Source organism: Portunus trituberculatus, chromosome 1 (assembly GCF_017591435.1).
Source record: "Portunus trituberculatus isolate SZX2019 chromosome 1, ASM1759143v1, whole genome shotgun sequence".
In the NCBI taxonomy this organism is placed as follows: Eukaryota; Metazoa; Arthropoda; class Malacostraca; order Decapoda; family Portunidae; genus Portunus; species Portunus trituberculatus.
The window spans coordinates 6,662,191-6,675,247 of record NC_059255.1 but is presented as its reverse complement, the minus strand read 5'-3'; the positions used below and the strand labels follow the sequence as shown (position 1 = coordinate 6,675,247).

The following is a 13,057-nucleotide window of genomic DNA, read 5'->3' as shown; positions in this document are numbered from 1 at the left end:
ATTTCCTTTGGTTTTTGTTCTTTTTCTCTCTTTTGTTTTCTTATTTTATTCATCTCTATTTCCTTCCTTCGTTCCTCCTCCTCCTCCTCCTCCTCCTCCTCCTCCTCCTCCTCCTCCTCCTCCTCCTCCTCCTCCTCCTCCTCCTCCTCCTCCTCCTCCTCCTCCTCCTCCTGTCTTCTCAATCAGTCAACTTACCTCCTTATTTCTCCAAGTGTTATCTCACCCCCTCCCTCTCTCTCTCTCTCTCCATCACCTTATCTCATGCATCCTAGCAACTTTCAAACCAATTTTAATCTATTCTCTATCTATTCTGTTGGATCTAATTTATCTATCCGTCTGTCTATCTATTTAGTTTGTGTCTATTTGTCTGTTCTATTCTATTTAATTTATCTATCTCTATCTATCTATCTTTTATCTTAGCAAATCTTAATTCTTGTCTTTCATCTTTAACCTCATAGAGAGAGAGAGAGAGAGAGAGAGAGAGAAGGATAAAAAAAAAAGTTATGTATCTAACCTAACCTAACCTAACCTTAACCTCCACCCCCCAGGGTATCTTCCGGGCAGCCAGGAGCGATCGGAACTGGAGGTGGCCATCGGCAAATATGAAGGGACCCCAGCTGACGTCCCCATCATGATCGGCGACAAGGAGTATCGGACTGACCTGGTTCGGCAACAGGTCATGCCTCACTGCCACTCACACAGGTCAAGGTCATAGGGGGGGGGACGAGTTTTTATTTATTTATTTTATTTTGTTTATTTATTTATTTTTATTTTTTAATTTTTTTTCCTACAAGGTCATGTCATTGGGGGGGGACGAGTTGTTTTTATTTAATTTATTTTTTATTTATTTATTTCTTATCGTTTCATGCCCCTTCTCTCTCTCTCTCTCTCTCTCTCTCTCTCTCTCTCTCTCTCTCTCTCTCTCTCTCTCTCTCTCTCTCTCTCTCTTTATTTCTCTGGTCTGTCTTTTTTCTTCATTTTCTTTCTTTTCCTTCTCTTTTCATCTTTTCTCTCTCTCTTCTTAACTTTCTTTTTATTTCATCTTTATTATCTCTATCTTCTTTATCCATTTGTCTGGTCTGGTTATCTTATTTTCTCTCTTTTCTTTCTTTTATCTCATTCATTCATTGTTTTATTTCTTACTTTCTCATGTTTCTTCTTCTTCTTCTTCTTCTTCTTCTTCTTCTTCTTCTTCTTCTTCTTCTTCTTCTTCTCCTCTAACTAATCTAACCTATTTTCACCTAACCTAACCTAACCTCACCTAACCTCACCTAATCTAACCTAACCTAACCTCACTTCACCCACAGCATCGCACAATTTTACTACGCCACCCCAGAGTTGGTGCAGAAGGCCATCGACGTAGCGGTGGCGGCCAGACCTGCCTGGGAACGCGTGCCTCTCTCGCAGAAATTTGACATGTGGCTCAAGGTAAGAGAGAGAGAGAGAGATTATTTTATTATTATTATTATTTTTATTATTTTTTTTATTATGTTATTATTTCTGGTGTTTTTGTTTTCTTTCCTGCAATACACCTTAACTATTTTCCAAAGGCTCTAGTTGAAGCTCTACATGTTTTTCAAGGGTGTTTTTTTGGTTCTAGTGACAGATTAACAACATTTTTGCATTATTAACAGGAGAAACAATAAGTGACGTGTGTTTTTAAGGGTGTTTTTGTGGTTCTAGTGACAGATGAACAACATTTTTGCATTATTAACAGGAGAAACAATAAGTGACGTGGTTTTTAGTTGCAGATTAACAACATTTTGGGAGAAACAATAAGTGGCGTGGGTTTTTAAGGTTTTTGTGGTTCTAGTGACAGATTAACAACATTTCTGCATTATTAACAGGAGAAACAATAAGTGACGTGTGTTTTTAAGGGTGTTTTTGTGGTTGTAGTGACAGATTAACAACATTTCTGCATTATTAACAGGAGAAACAATAAGTGTCGTGGGTTTTTAAGGGTGTTTTTGTGGTTCTATGACAGATTAACAACATTTCTGCATTATTAACAGGAGAAACAATAAGTGACGTGGGTTTTTAAGGGTGTTTTTGTGGTTCTAGTGACAGATTAACAAGGAGAAACAGTCTTGAAAACCTGACATGTCTTCTCTGTGGCCTTGGAAAATGGTCATTGAAAGAGAGAGAGAGAGAGAGAGAGAGAGAGAGAGATAAGAGAAACAGATTGATAGAAAAAGTTGAGTGTTGATAAGATAAGAATTAAGTGTGTGTGTGTGTGCAAGATGATGGTTGAAAGTTGATAAGATGAAGAGAAGATGCAAGATAAAGATTTGTGAGATAAGGAGGAGAGTTGAGTGATTGATAAGATAGGAAAGGTGTTACTCTTGTGTTGGAACTTGTGATAACTGATGTAGTAGTTGTAGTAGTAGGAGGAGGAGGAGGAGGAGAGAGAGAGAGAGAGAGAGAGAGAGAAAGAGAAAGAACATTAATTGAAAGAGGAGGAGGAGGAGGCAGAGGTGGTGTGGGAATAAATTAGTAGTAATAGTAGTAGTAGCACTCTTAATGTAGCAAAACCTAATATTAGTAGTAGTAATAGTAGTAGCAATATTAGCAACACCCCCTTAGCTAGCATAGTAATAGTAGTAGTTGTAGTAGTAATAGCAACAACAACCTTTCCTAACTAAACTCATAAACCACAACACCACCTAACCTCACCTCATATAGATAAAAATAAGTTAAAAATATCCTTACCTAACCTCACCTAACCTCACCTAACCTTGTATAGATCAGAATAAAAAAAAATAAGTGAAAAATATCCTTACTAACCTTATCTAACCTTACCTAACCTCACCTCATATAGATAAAAATAAAAATAAATGAAAAATATCCTTATCTAACCTTATCTAACCTTACCTAACACATTATAACTATTTCTCCTAACCACACTGTGACTTAAACCCTTCAAACCACAGCCTAACCTAACCAACTCACAGTAAAGCACCACACCACCACTTCCTTCTGCTACACCCTGACAACCACCTAACCCAACCCAACCCAAGTCAACCTAACCTAACTCAACTTAACCCAACTAAACCTAACCTAACCTAACCTAACCTAACCCAAGCCAACTAACCTACCTAACCTAACCTCATCCTAACCTAACTCAACTTAACCCAACTAAACCTAACCTAACCTAACCACCACCACCACCACCATTACTACTAACCTAACCTAATTTCCAAACCCCAGGCCGCAGACTTGATGGCAGGGAAGTACCGGCAAGCCCTGAACGCCACTACCATGCTGGGCCAGAGTAAGACTGTCATACAAGCGGAAATCGACTCGGCAGCGGAACTTGTCGACTTCCTTCGCTTCAACGCACTGTACGCCAAGGAGGGGATGAAATGGCAACCCCGCAGCCCTGAACCCACAGCCACAGTGAATAAGTTGCGGCTACGAGGCATGGAAGGGTTTGTCGCAGCTGTTTCTCCCTTCAATTTTACGGCGATTGGAGGGAATTTAGCGTACACTCCTGCGATGATGGTATGTTTGTGTTTAGTTGGTAGTGTTGTTTGTTTGGGGTTGGTTCTGTTTGTGTGTGTTTTGTTATGTATATTTTGTGTGTAGCTGATTCTCTCTCTCTCTCTCTCTCTCTCTCTCTCTCTCTCTCTCTCTCTCTCTCTCTCTCTCTCTCTCTCTCTCTCTCTCTCTCTCTCTCTCTCTCTCTCTCATTTCTTCTTCTTCTTCTTCTTACACTCACACACACACCCTCCCTCTCTCTCTCTCTTTCTCTCCCAGGGCAACACAGTGCTGTGGAAGCCGTCCGACACAGCAATACTCAGCAACTACACCATCTACCAAATCATGCGAGAGGCGGGTGTCCCAGGGGAGGCTGTCAGCTTTATTCCTGCAGATGGGCCAGTGTTTGGAGACGCGATCACTGCTTCCCCTCACCTCGCTGCCATCAACTTCACTGGCTCTGTCCCGTATGTTTGTTTGTGTGTGTGTGTGTGTGTGTGTTTTGTGTTAGGTTGTGGTGTTTTTTTTGGGGGGTGTTTTTGTGTGTATGTGTGTGTCTGTGTTTTATTTATTTATTTAATTTTATTTTTATATTCTGTTTTTATTTCTGGGGTTTTTTGGAATATTTTTGGTGTGTGTGTGTGTGTGTGTATTTTGAGTTCTCTGTGTCTTTTGAGGGGTGTTTCTGTTTGAACCTAACCTAACCTAACCTAATCTAATCTAATCTAATCTAATCACCTAATCTAACCTAACCTAACCTAACCTCATCCCCCCCTACCCCACACAGAACATTCCAGCGTCTATGGGGACAAGTGGGGAACAACCTCGCCAAGTACCGCAGTTTCCCTAAGTTGGTGGGTGAGTGTGGTGGCAAGAACTACCACCTCATCCACCCCTCCGCCGACCCTGAGTCCGCCGCCAATGGTACCGTGCGCTCCGCCTTCGAATACTGCGGCCAGAAGTGTTCCGCCTGCTCCAGAGCTTACATTCCAGAGTCGCTGTGGCCTGAGGTGTGTGTGTGTGTGTTTGTGTAAGGGTGTGTTTGTCTGTGTGTGTGTTTACCTAGTTGTATTTACTTAGTTGTGTGTGTATATATATAAGGGTGTGTTTGTCTTTGTGTGTGTGTGTTTACCTAGTTGTATTTACTTAGTTTTGTGTGTGTGTGTGTGTGTGTATATATATAAGGGTGTGTTTGTCTTTGTGTGTGTGTGTTTACCTAGTTTTATTTACTTAGTTGTGTGTCTGTGTGTGTGTGTGTCTTTCCATGTGTGCATATGTGTGTGCTACCAATCTTCATTATTTTGTGGTAATCAAACCTAACCTAACCTGACGTAGCCTAACCTACGCTAACCTCCACAGATCAAGCAGCGCATAGTGTCCACTCTACAGACGCTGAAGACAGGTGACCCTCGGCAGTTTGACTCATTCATGGGCGCAGTGATTGACGCAGCTGCCTTCAAGAGAATCAGTGGCTATGTGCAGCACGCCAAGACCTCGCCCAACCTCACTGTGGTGGCCGGCGGGAAGTGTGACGACAGGTGAGGCTGTGTTGGGGTCAGTTGGTGAGGTTAGGTTAGGGTTGGGGTTTGTTTGGTTAAGTTAGTTTGGGAGGTTGGGTTGGGTTAAGGATGGGTTTGTTTGGGTTGGGTTAAGTTAGGTTGGGGTTGGTGTGGGAGGTTAGGTGAGGTATGAGTATTTAGGTTGGGTTGAGTTAGGAGTCAATTTGTTTAGTTAGGTTAGGTTAGGTTAGAGTTGGGATGCATTGGGTTAGGTTAGATTAATATCAGGTCAGATTGAGTTTGGTTGTGTTAGAGTTAGGTTAAATTGGATTAGCGTTTTTTTCTTTCTTTCCTTTTCTTTTCTTTTCCTTTTTTCATATCTATTGTTTATTAATTCATTGTATCTTAGGTTAAGTTAGTTTTTTTGTGGTGTTTTCCTTGTATAACACTTGCTTATTCATGGGATAATAAAATGTTTAAATGTTTGAATGTATAAATGTTTCTACTGGTGGTATGTGGTATGGAGGATGAGGTCAATCAATGTTATCTAATCTAATTTACCCATCTTTTTCTTCAATATGTGCACACTTTCTGCTGCTACAATCTCTTCACTCAATCCATTCCATATGTCTGACCTAACCTAACCTAACCTAACCTTACCTTACCACACCACACCACACCACACCACATTTTCAGCATTGGTTAGCTATGAAATCTTAACTAACCTGAAATAAATAAGTAAATAGAAATAGACGATAATGTAAGCTAACCTAACTGACGTGAATCCCAACACCACAAAGAATAAGAGAAAGAAAGAAGAAAAATCAACAAAATAGAATAAATAATGAAAAAATCCTAACTTAACCTAACCTAACCTAACCAAACCACACCGCCACTTAGAATAGAAAGAAGGAGAGAAAAGAGAGAAAATAGCAATGTTAAATGAAATAAAGAGAAAACTAAATCTTAACCTAACCTATCCCAACAACACAAAAAATTAGAGAAAGAAAGAAAGAGAGAAAAGAGAGAAAATAGCAACGTAAAATGAAATAAAGAGAAAACGAAATCTTAACCTAACCTAACCTAACCCAATGCCACACCACCTAAAATTAAATAGAAAGAAAGAAAGAGAGAGAGAAAAGAAAAAAATAGCAATGTGAAATAAAACAGAGAACTTAACCTAACTTGAAATAGAATAGAAAAAAAGAAAAAAAAGAAAATAGTGTAATTTAACCCCACACAACCTAAAATAAGATAGAGAGAGAGAAAGAAAGGGAAAAGAGACAAAATAGCAACACAAAATTAAATAAAGAAAGAGAAAACTAAATCTTAACTTAATCTCTGGAACTCTCTACCTGTGTCTGTATTTCCACCTGCCTATGACTTAAACTCTTTCAAAGAGGTGTCAAGACACCTCTTCGTTAACTGGACCCTCCTTTTAGATTTTTGTTTTATAGCAACAGGGCCTGGCAACCAGCGGGATTAACACTGTTTTCCCTTGGCCAGTGCCCTTGTAATGTAAAAAAAAAAAAAAACTTAATCTAACCTAACCCCACACAACCTTCACAGCGTTGGGTACTCTGTGGTGCTGGCAGTGGTGGTGAGTGGAACCTAACCAACCCTAACTTAGAAGAAGAAAGGAAAAAGATAAATAGAAATAAAACTAACCTAACTTAACCTAACTTAATCATTCCTAACTTAGAAGAAAGAAAAAGAAATTATATTGGTATCTATTGGTGTTATAGTGTAGGTTAGTTAAGGTAATGTAATCTAACCTAACTCAACCCCACACCACCACCTTCACAGCCGAACAACCCCACACCACCACCTTCACAACCTAACAACCCCACACCACCACCTTCACAACCTAACAACCCCACTCCACCACCTTCACAACCTTGCCTAACCCCACACAACCTACACAAACTCGCCTAACTCAACACCACCACCTTCACAACCTAACAACCCCACACCACAACCTAACAATCCCACACCACCTACCTTCATAACCTAACCCCACACCACCACCTTCACAACCTCGCCTAACCCCACACCACCTCCACAGCGTTGGGTACTTTGTGGAGCCGACGGTGGTGGTGACGACAGACCCACAGGACCGCATCATGACGGAGGAGATCTTTGGGCCGGTGTTGACGGTGTATGTGTACCCTGATGCTGCGGTGGATGACATGATTGCCCTCGCTAACGACTCCACGCCCTACGCTCTCACTGGGGCCATATTTGCTAGTGACAGGTGTGTGTGTGTGTGTGTGTGTGTGTTGTTTTCATTTATTTCGTTGTTTTCATTCGTTTCATTAACTTTTCATATTTTTCTTGTTATTTTGTGTGTTTTTTGAGGAAATTACTGTTTATATATACTTGTCTTTTTTTTCTCTCTGTTTGTTTGTGTTTGTTTTAATTGTTTTATCTCTTAATTGACTCTTTTTTATTATTTATTTATTTATACATTTATTTATTTATTTTTATTTTCTTGTTTTTTTTTTAGAGGCTTCCTGTTTTTTTATTTACTTGTTCCCCTTTTTTTTATTGATTTCTGTTTTCTTTTCATTTTTTTTCTAATTTTTTTGTCTTTTTTTTAGAGAATTACTGTTTAAATCTATTTGTTTTATTTATTTATTTTTTTTTCTATTTGTATGTGTTTGAGGGAACTTGCTTTTCTTCATTGGTTTCCTTGTTTTCTTGTGTGTGTGTGTGTGTGTGCGTGCATGCGATCATTCCCCGTCCAATGTCAACACACCACATTCCAACACCCTGCCGTCTGTCCCTCAGAGCGTGGCTGACCAAGGCGGCCGATGCACTCAAGGACTCCGCTGGCAACTTCTACATCAATGACAAGTCGACAGGCTCAGTGGTGGCACAGCAGCCCTTCGGTGGTGCCAGGATGTCAGGTCAGTGTGTCTGTGTGTGTTTGTGTGTTTGTTTATAATGTTTCAAGTGTTTGTCTCTCTTTTTATTTTTGCTCATTCCTTTATTCCTTCTTCCTTACTTCTCTTTCTGTACTTTTCTACCTCCTACCTTCTCCTTTTTCTCTTATTCTTCTTCTACCTCCTTCCCTTCCTCTTTCTTTTATTTTTCCTGTCTTATTCTTCCTTTTCTCTTATCATTCCTCTTTCTCCTCAGTGATTGCTTATCTTTCAAAATGCTTTAAAATATTAAAAATTATTCATCCCTACATGAACCCCCAAAAATACCCCACAACACTCCCAAAACACATCACAACACACCCAAACACACCCCAGAACACCTCAGATCACACCAAAACACACCCCAAAATACAGTGGAGTCTCAATACTGGAAGTTAATTGGTTCCAAATGTGTGTTGGATTATCAAAAAACTTTGACTTCCATTACCTATTAATCAGGTCATTTGTTCTAACTTTAGCAGAACCTGAAGTTAACAAAAACATTTTACGTAGAATTTTTATGATTTTGATTTGTACTTAGTGAAGGTTGGTGATGGATAATGTAGAAGGGGAGAGGAGGAGGAAGTTATTTGTCACCATCCATGAAAATGTTTGGTAACTCGTCTCCGGTGTAATTCCTGTGAGCACACCAGTGGAGGACTGACCACCAATCAACCTGCATTTTGGTGATCAACTTGTCTTTGGTCACAACTTGCAGCTGTCTTGCTCAAAAGTGTTTTTGTGCACGAGTTAACTAACTTTGAGGTGAGTTGATATTGCCTCCAGCTCGTGACCTCTATTGATATGATGTCACAAACTCAAGTGATGACATCAGATACACACAAGTTGTTTCTGTCTATACACCACATGCACTAGTGATATGCACCGGTATATGGTACACTGGAAGACTGGCATTGTATCTTCAGTATTACTGGTATCAAAACATTCAAATACCAGATATTTGTGAGTACCAAATCAAATTTTTGCGTTTGAGTATCAAAAAGTTGGACTTCAAAGACGTTCGAGTATTGAATATTGAGTCTTCACTGTACCCCAGAACACCTTGAAATCACCCCAGAGCACCCCTTAACACCCTCTCTCTCCCCGTCACCCCTGCAGGCACCAATGACAAGGCAGGAGGGGTGCACTATGCTCTCAAGTGGACGTCGCCTCAAGCTGTGAAGGAAACCATGGTGCCGCTCAAAGACGTCAAATATCCTTACATGGGTTAAGCCTGGAGGGACCGGTGGTGGTGGTGGTGGTGGTGGTGGTGGTGACTAGTTACTTTGGTGTGTGAGTGTGTGTGTGATGGGTTCTAAGACAATTTATTCATGTATTTTTGTATTTATTTATGTTTCTACATAATCACTACTTATTAATTCTTTTTCTTTCCTTTTTTTTCATAATTTTAACTATTTTGAAGATTAATATATTTATTTCTATTCTTTTAATGGATTTCTGGCTATTCACACTATCATTATTTGTTATTCTGCATTATGTTAACTATTTTGATGGTGGTGAGTTACTTTGGTGTGTGTGTGTGTGTGTGTGTGTGAGTGAGTGTGAAGGGTTACAAGACAATTTTTTCCATGTTTACCTTTATATTTAGTGTTTACCTGACTATCTACACTACTACTACTTGTTATTCATCATTATTTTAGACTATTTTGACCATTTTCACTACACACACTACCACAGCATAGCAATATTCACAGCCACACAGCTGCAATACCACTAATACACACCACAGCATACCACAGCCCACCACACCTTACCACAGCATACCACATCATACCACAGCCCACCACACCTTACCACAGCATACCACAGCATACCACGCCCACCACAGCTTCACCACAGCCTCATAATGTACGCAGAAAGTTGGACATTTGAACAGACATAAACACGCAACATTCCTGGATTAGCATTACTCAAAGCTTTACAAACTCAGACATTTATCCCCTTCTTACGGCTAACTCTCAGACCTGCAAGGGGACTGGCAATCAAGTGGGCCTGTTTTTTTTTCATTGTTTTTCGTGTTCCTGGCCAGCTTTCTTTTCTTATATGAAAACAACTGCTTCTAGAATGGCAGTGGTTCGGAGGTGGTGTTTGTGTGTGTGTGTGTGTGTGTGTGTGTGTGTGTGTGTGTGTGTGTGTGTGTGTGTGTGTGTGGCTTTCAGGGTTTAGAGCGAGTTAGAGAGAGAGAGAGAGAGAGACTTAACCTAACCTAACTAAATATTCTTCTTCCTTCTCCTCTGTTACATAATTTCCTTCTCTTTTCCTCCTCCTCCTCTTCCTCCTCCTCTTCCTTTTCCTCTTCCTCTTCCTCTTCCTCTTCCTCTTCTATTACTTCCTCTTCTTCCTCTTTTTACTATCATTGTCTTCCTCCTCATACCATTACCTCCTCCTCCTCTTCCTCTTCCTCTTCCTCTTCCTCCTTCTTCTCTAACTATCATTTGTCCTCCTCCTCCTCCTCCTCCTCCTCCTCCTCCTCCTCCTCCTCCTCCTCCTCCTCCTCCTCCTCCTCCTCCTCCTCCTCTAACTATCATCAAATCTTTCTCCCAGTAAGCCAACACAACTCAACACAAATTCCTATCAACACTTGAAAGAGAATGCAACTCAATACTCTTAATCAGCACAGCATTATATTAACACTAAGGTACCACAGCTCAGTAGAAACAGCCACAGCAGGGAAAAAGCAGGTGTATATATACTATTAACCGAACACAGCTTGGCACAGTCTGATCATATAAACAGCCACAGCAAGGAAAAGAAATGGGTAATGGAAGTTAATTTGTACCATTAGCCAACACAGCAAGGAACACAGAGGTTTTAATATCACAGCATCACAGCAACACAACACAGAGAAAAAAAAATGGAAAATGTAGATTGATTTGCACCATTAACCAACACAGTATGTAACACAGATGCTGCACAGCTTAAGGCACAATCCACAGCTGTTCAGAACACAGCAAAAGGTTCTAATCACAGCAAGGGAAAGCAGAAAAAATAGAAAACATGACTATCATTAACCAACACAGCACTTAACACAGACAAACACCACAGCTATTCAGAAGCAACAGCAGAGGTTTTAAATATCACAGCATCACAGCAACACTTAAAACACTAGTCGATATGAGCTATTAACCAACACAGCATGTAAGAGACAAACACCACAGCAATTTAAAAGACAGCAAAGGTTCTAATATCACAGCATCACAGCAACAAAAAAAAATGAAAACACAGATCAATATGCACCATTAACCAACACAGCACATAACACAGCTTAAGGAACACTAAAACACAGCAAAAAAAGAAAAAATAGAAAACGTAACTCTATACCATTATCCACCACAGCGATTCCGAAGACACAGCAAAGGTTCTATTACCACTAAGGCTCGGAAAAACACAGCAAAACACAGCATGATTGAGGTCAGTTTTAAGGGCAAGGTTGCAATAGGATAAAGATTGAAAAAAATGTATAAATGAATGAATTATTATTATTTTTATTTCTGTTGAGAGTTTTCTTCATTCCTTTGCGTTTTGATTGTTGTTTTTACTTGTTTGTTTATTTTAATCTGTTTAACATTGAAAGAGAGAGAGAGAGAGAGATTTGAGTTCTTTGTGTTTCTATTGTAATTTATTAAGATTGAGAGAGAGAGAGAGTTCAATTCCTTATTATTTTTTTTCATTTATTTGTTTATTAAGATTGAGAGAGAGAGAGAGAGAGAGAGATTTGAATTCCTTATTATTTTTTTTTTATTTATATATTTACTAAGATTAAGAGAGAGAGAAAGCGAGAGGGAGAGAGATTTAAATTCCTTGGGTTATTGTTCTTATTTTTATTTTTATTTATTTGTTTATTAAGATTGTGAGAGAGAGAGATTTGAATTCCTTTATTATTATTTCTATTTATTTTATTTATTTATTTATTTATTTTTTTTTTTTTATTACGGAGTGTTTTGGGAAGTGTTACATTTATTAATTAAGTTGTTTGTTATCCTTTTATATATATATATTTTTTTTCATTATTTGTTTATCACCAGAATATGCTTTTATTTATCTATCTATTTATTTATTTACTGTTATTTGGTATTTTTCTTAATCATTATTCTAAATAGTATTCAAAATCAATGTTTAACTTTTTATTCGTACTTTTTATCTCTATTTTCTGTGTGTGTGTGTGTGTGTGTGTGTGTGTGTGTGTGTCTTAGATCTTTTTCCCATACTCAGCTTTACACATCTTCCATTAATCTGTATGTATTTTTTTTTTTTTTTTTTAATGTTTTACTAATGATACAAATTTATGAAGTATGTTTTTCTCTGCAGCATTTTCCTTATTTATTCTTTTATTGTTTCTTTTGGTGTTGAGGCATTTTGAGAACACTAAATTCCTCTTTCTTTTCTCTTCTTTCATTAATTTGTGTGTTTTGTGGTAGTCTTATTTCAGTTCTGTTTGGGGAGAGAGAGTTTAGTTAAGATTGTGAGAGAGAGAGAGAGAGAGATTCGAGTTTCTTTTGGGTGGGAGAATTAAGATTGAAAGAGAGAGAGAGAGAGAGAGATTAAGTTATTTTGGGTTGTGAGAGTTAAGATTGAGAGAGAGAGAGAGAGATGAATTTCTTTTGGGTGGGAGAATTAAGATTGAAAGAGAGAGAGAGAGAGATAGATTAAGTTAATTTTGGTTGTGAGAATTGAGAGTGAGAGAGAGAGAGATTCTTTTGGGTGGAAGAATTAAGATTGAGAGAGAGAGAGAGTATGGGCAGCATAATAGTAACAGTAGGTTCTGGTAACACTGCTCCATCACTGTCTATCTGTTGCCTTCACTATTCACTGTTCACTGTTTGTTTACGTAACCTTGCCTGCTGACTTAACTTAAGGTGGGTTCACACATCAACATACAACTGAAATTACAAGTTGGTAGAGTTTCCAACTGAATATCCATGGAAAAAACAATCTCAAAACAAGATCGGCATGCTGTTTTTTTCAGTCAATTTGCGACTTTGTTTACATTGTGACGTCTTGGAGAGAGGTTTGAAAATGTGTCGATGTAGAGAATATTTTGGAGTTGGTGAGGGAAAAAGAGCACATCTGGGACCCTAACAGTGAATTCCACACCAAAATAAAAGCTTACACAAGTCGCCAGTGGATGAGATGGGT

At 38.9% G+C, this 13,057-nt stretch overlaps 1 protein-coding gene across 1 annotated transcript in view; it reads left to right on the top strand.

Moving 5' to 3' along the window:
- LOC123500508 (delta-1-pyrroline-5-carboxylate dehydrogenase, mitochondrial-like) overlaps positions 1-10,052 on the top strand; it is a 12,787-nt gene extending 2,735 nt beyond the window's left edge. Inside the window, exons 3-11 of the mRNA XM_045249232.1 lie at positions 549-702; positions 1,308-1,428; positions 3,208-3,501; positions 3,757-3,944; positions 4,265-4,487; positions 4,837-5,015; positions 7,042-7,230; positions 7,767-7,885; positions 9,020-10,052. Of these exons, the coding sequence (XP_045105167.1) occupies positions 549-702; positions 1,308-1,428; positions 3,208-3,501; positions 3,757-3,944; positions 4,265-4,487; positions 4,837-5,015; positions 7,042-7,230; positions 7,767-7,885; positions 9,020-9,132 (1,580 nt within the window). The 3' untranslated portion in view covers positions 9,133-10,052. The remainder of the gene's footprint in view (positions 1-548; positions 703-1,307; positions 1,429-3,207; positions 3,502-3,756; positions 3,945-4,264; positions 4,488-4,836; positions 5,016-7,041; positions 7,231-7,766; positions 7,886-9,019) is intronic.
- The last annotated feature ends 3,005 nt before the right edge of the window (positions 10,053-13,057 follow it).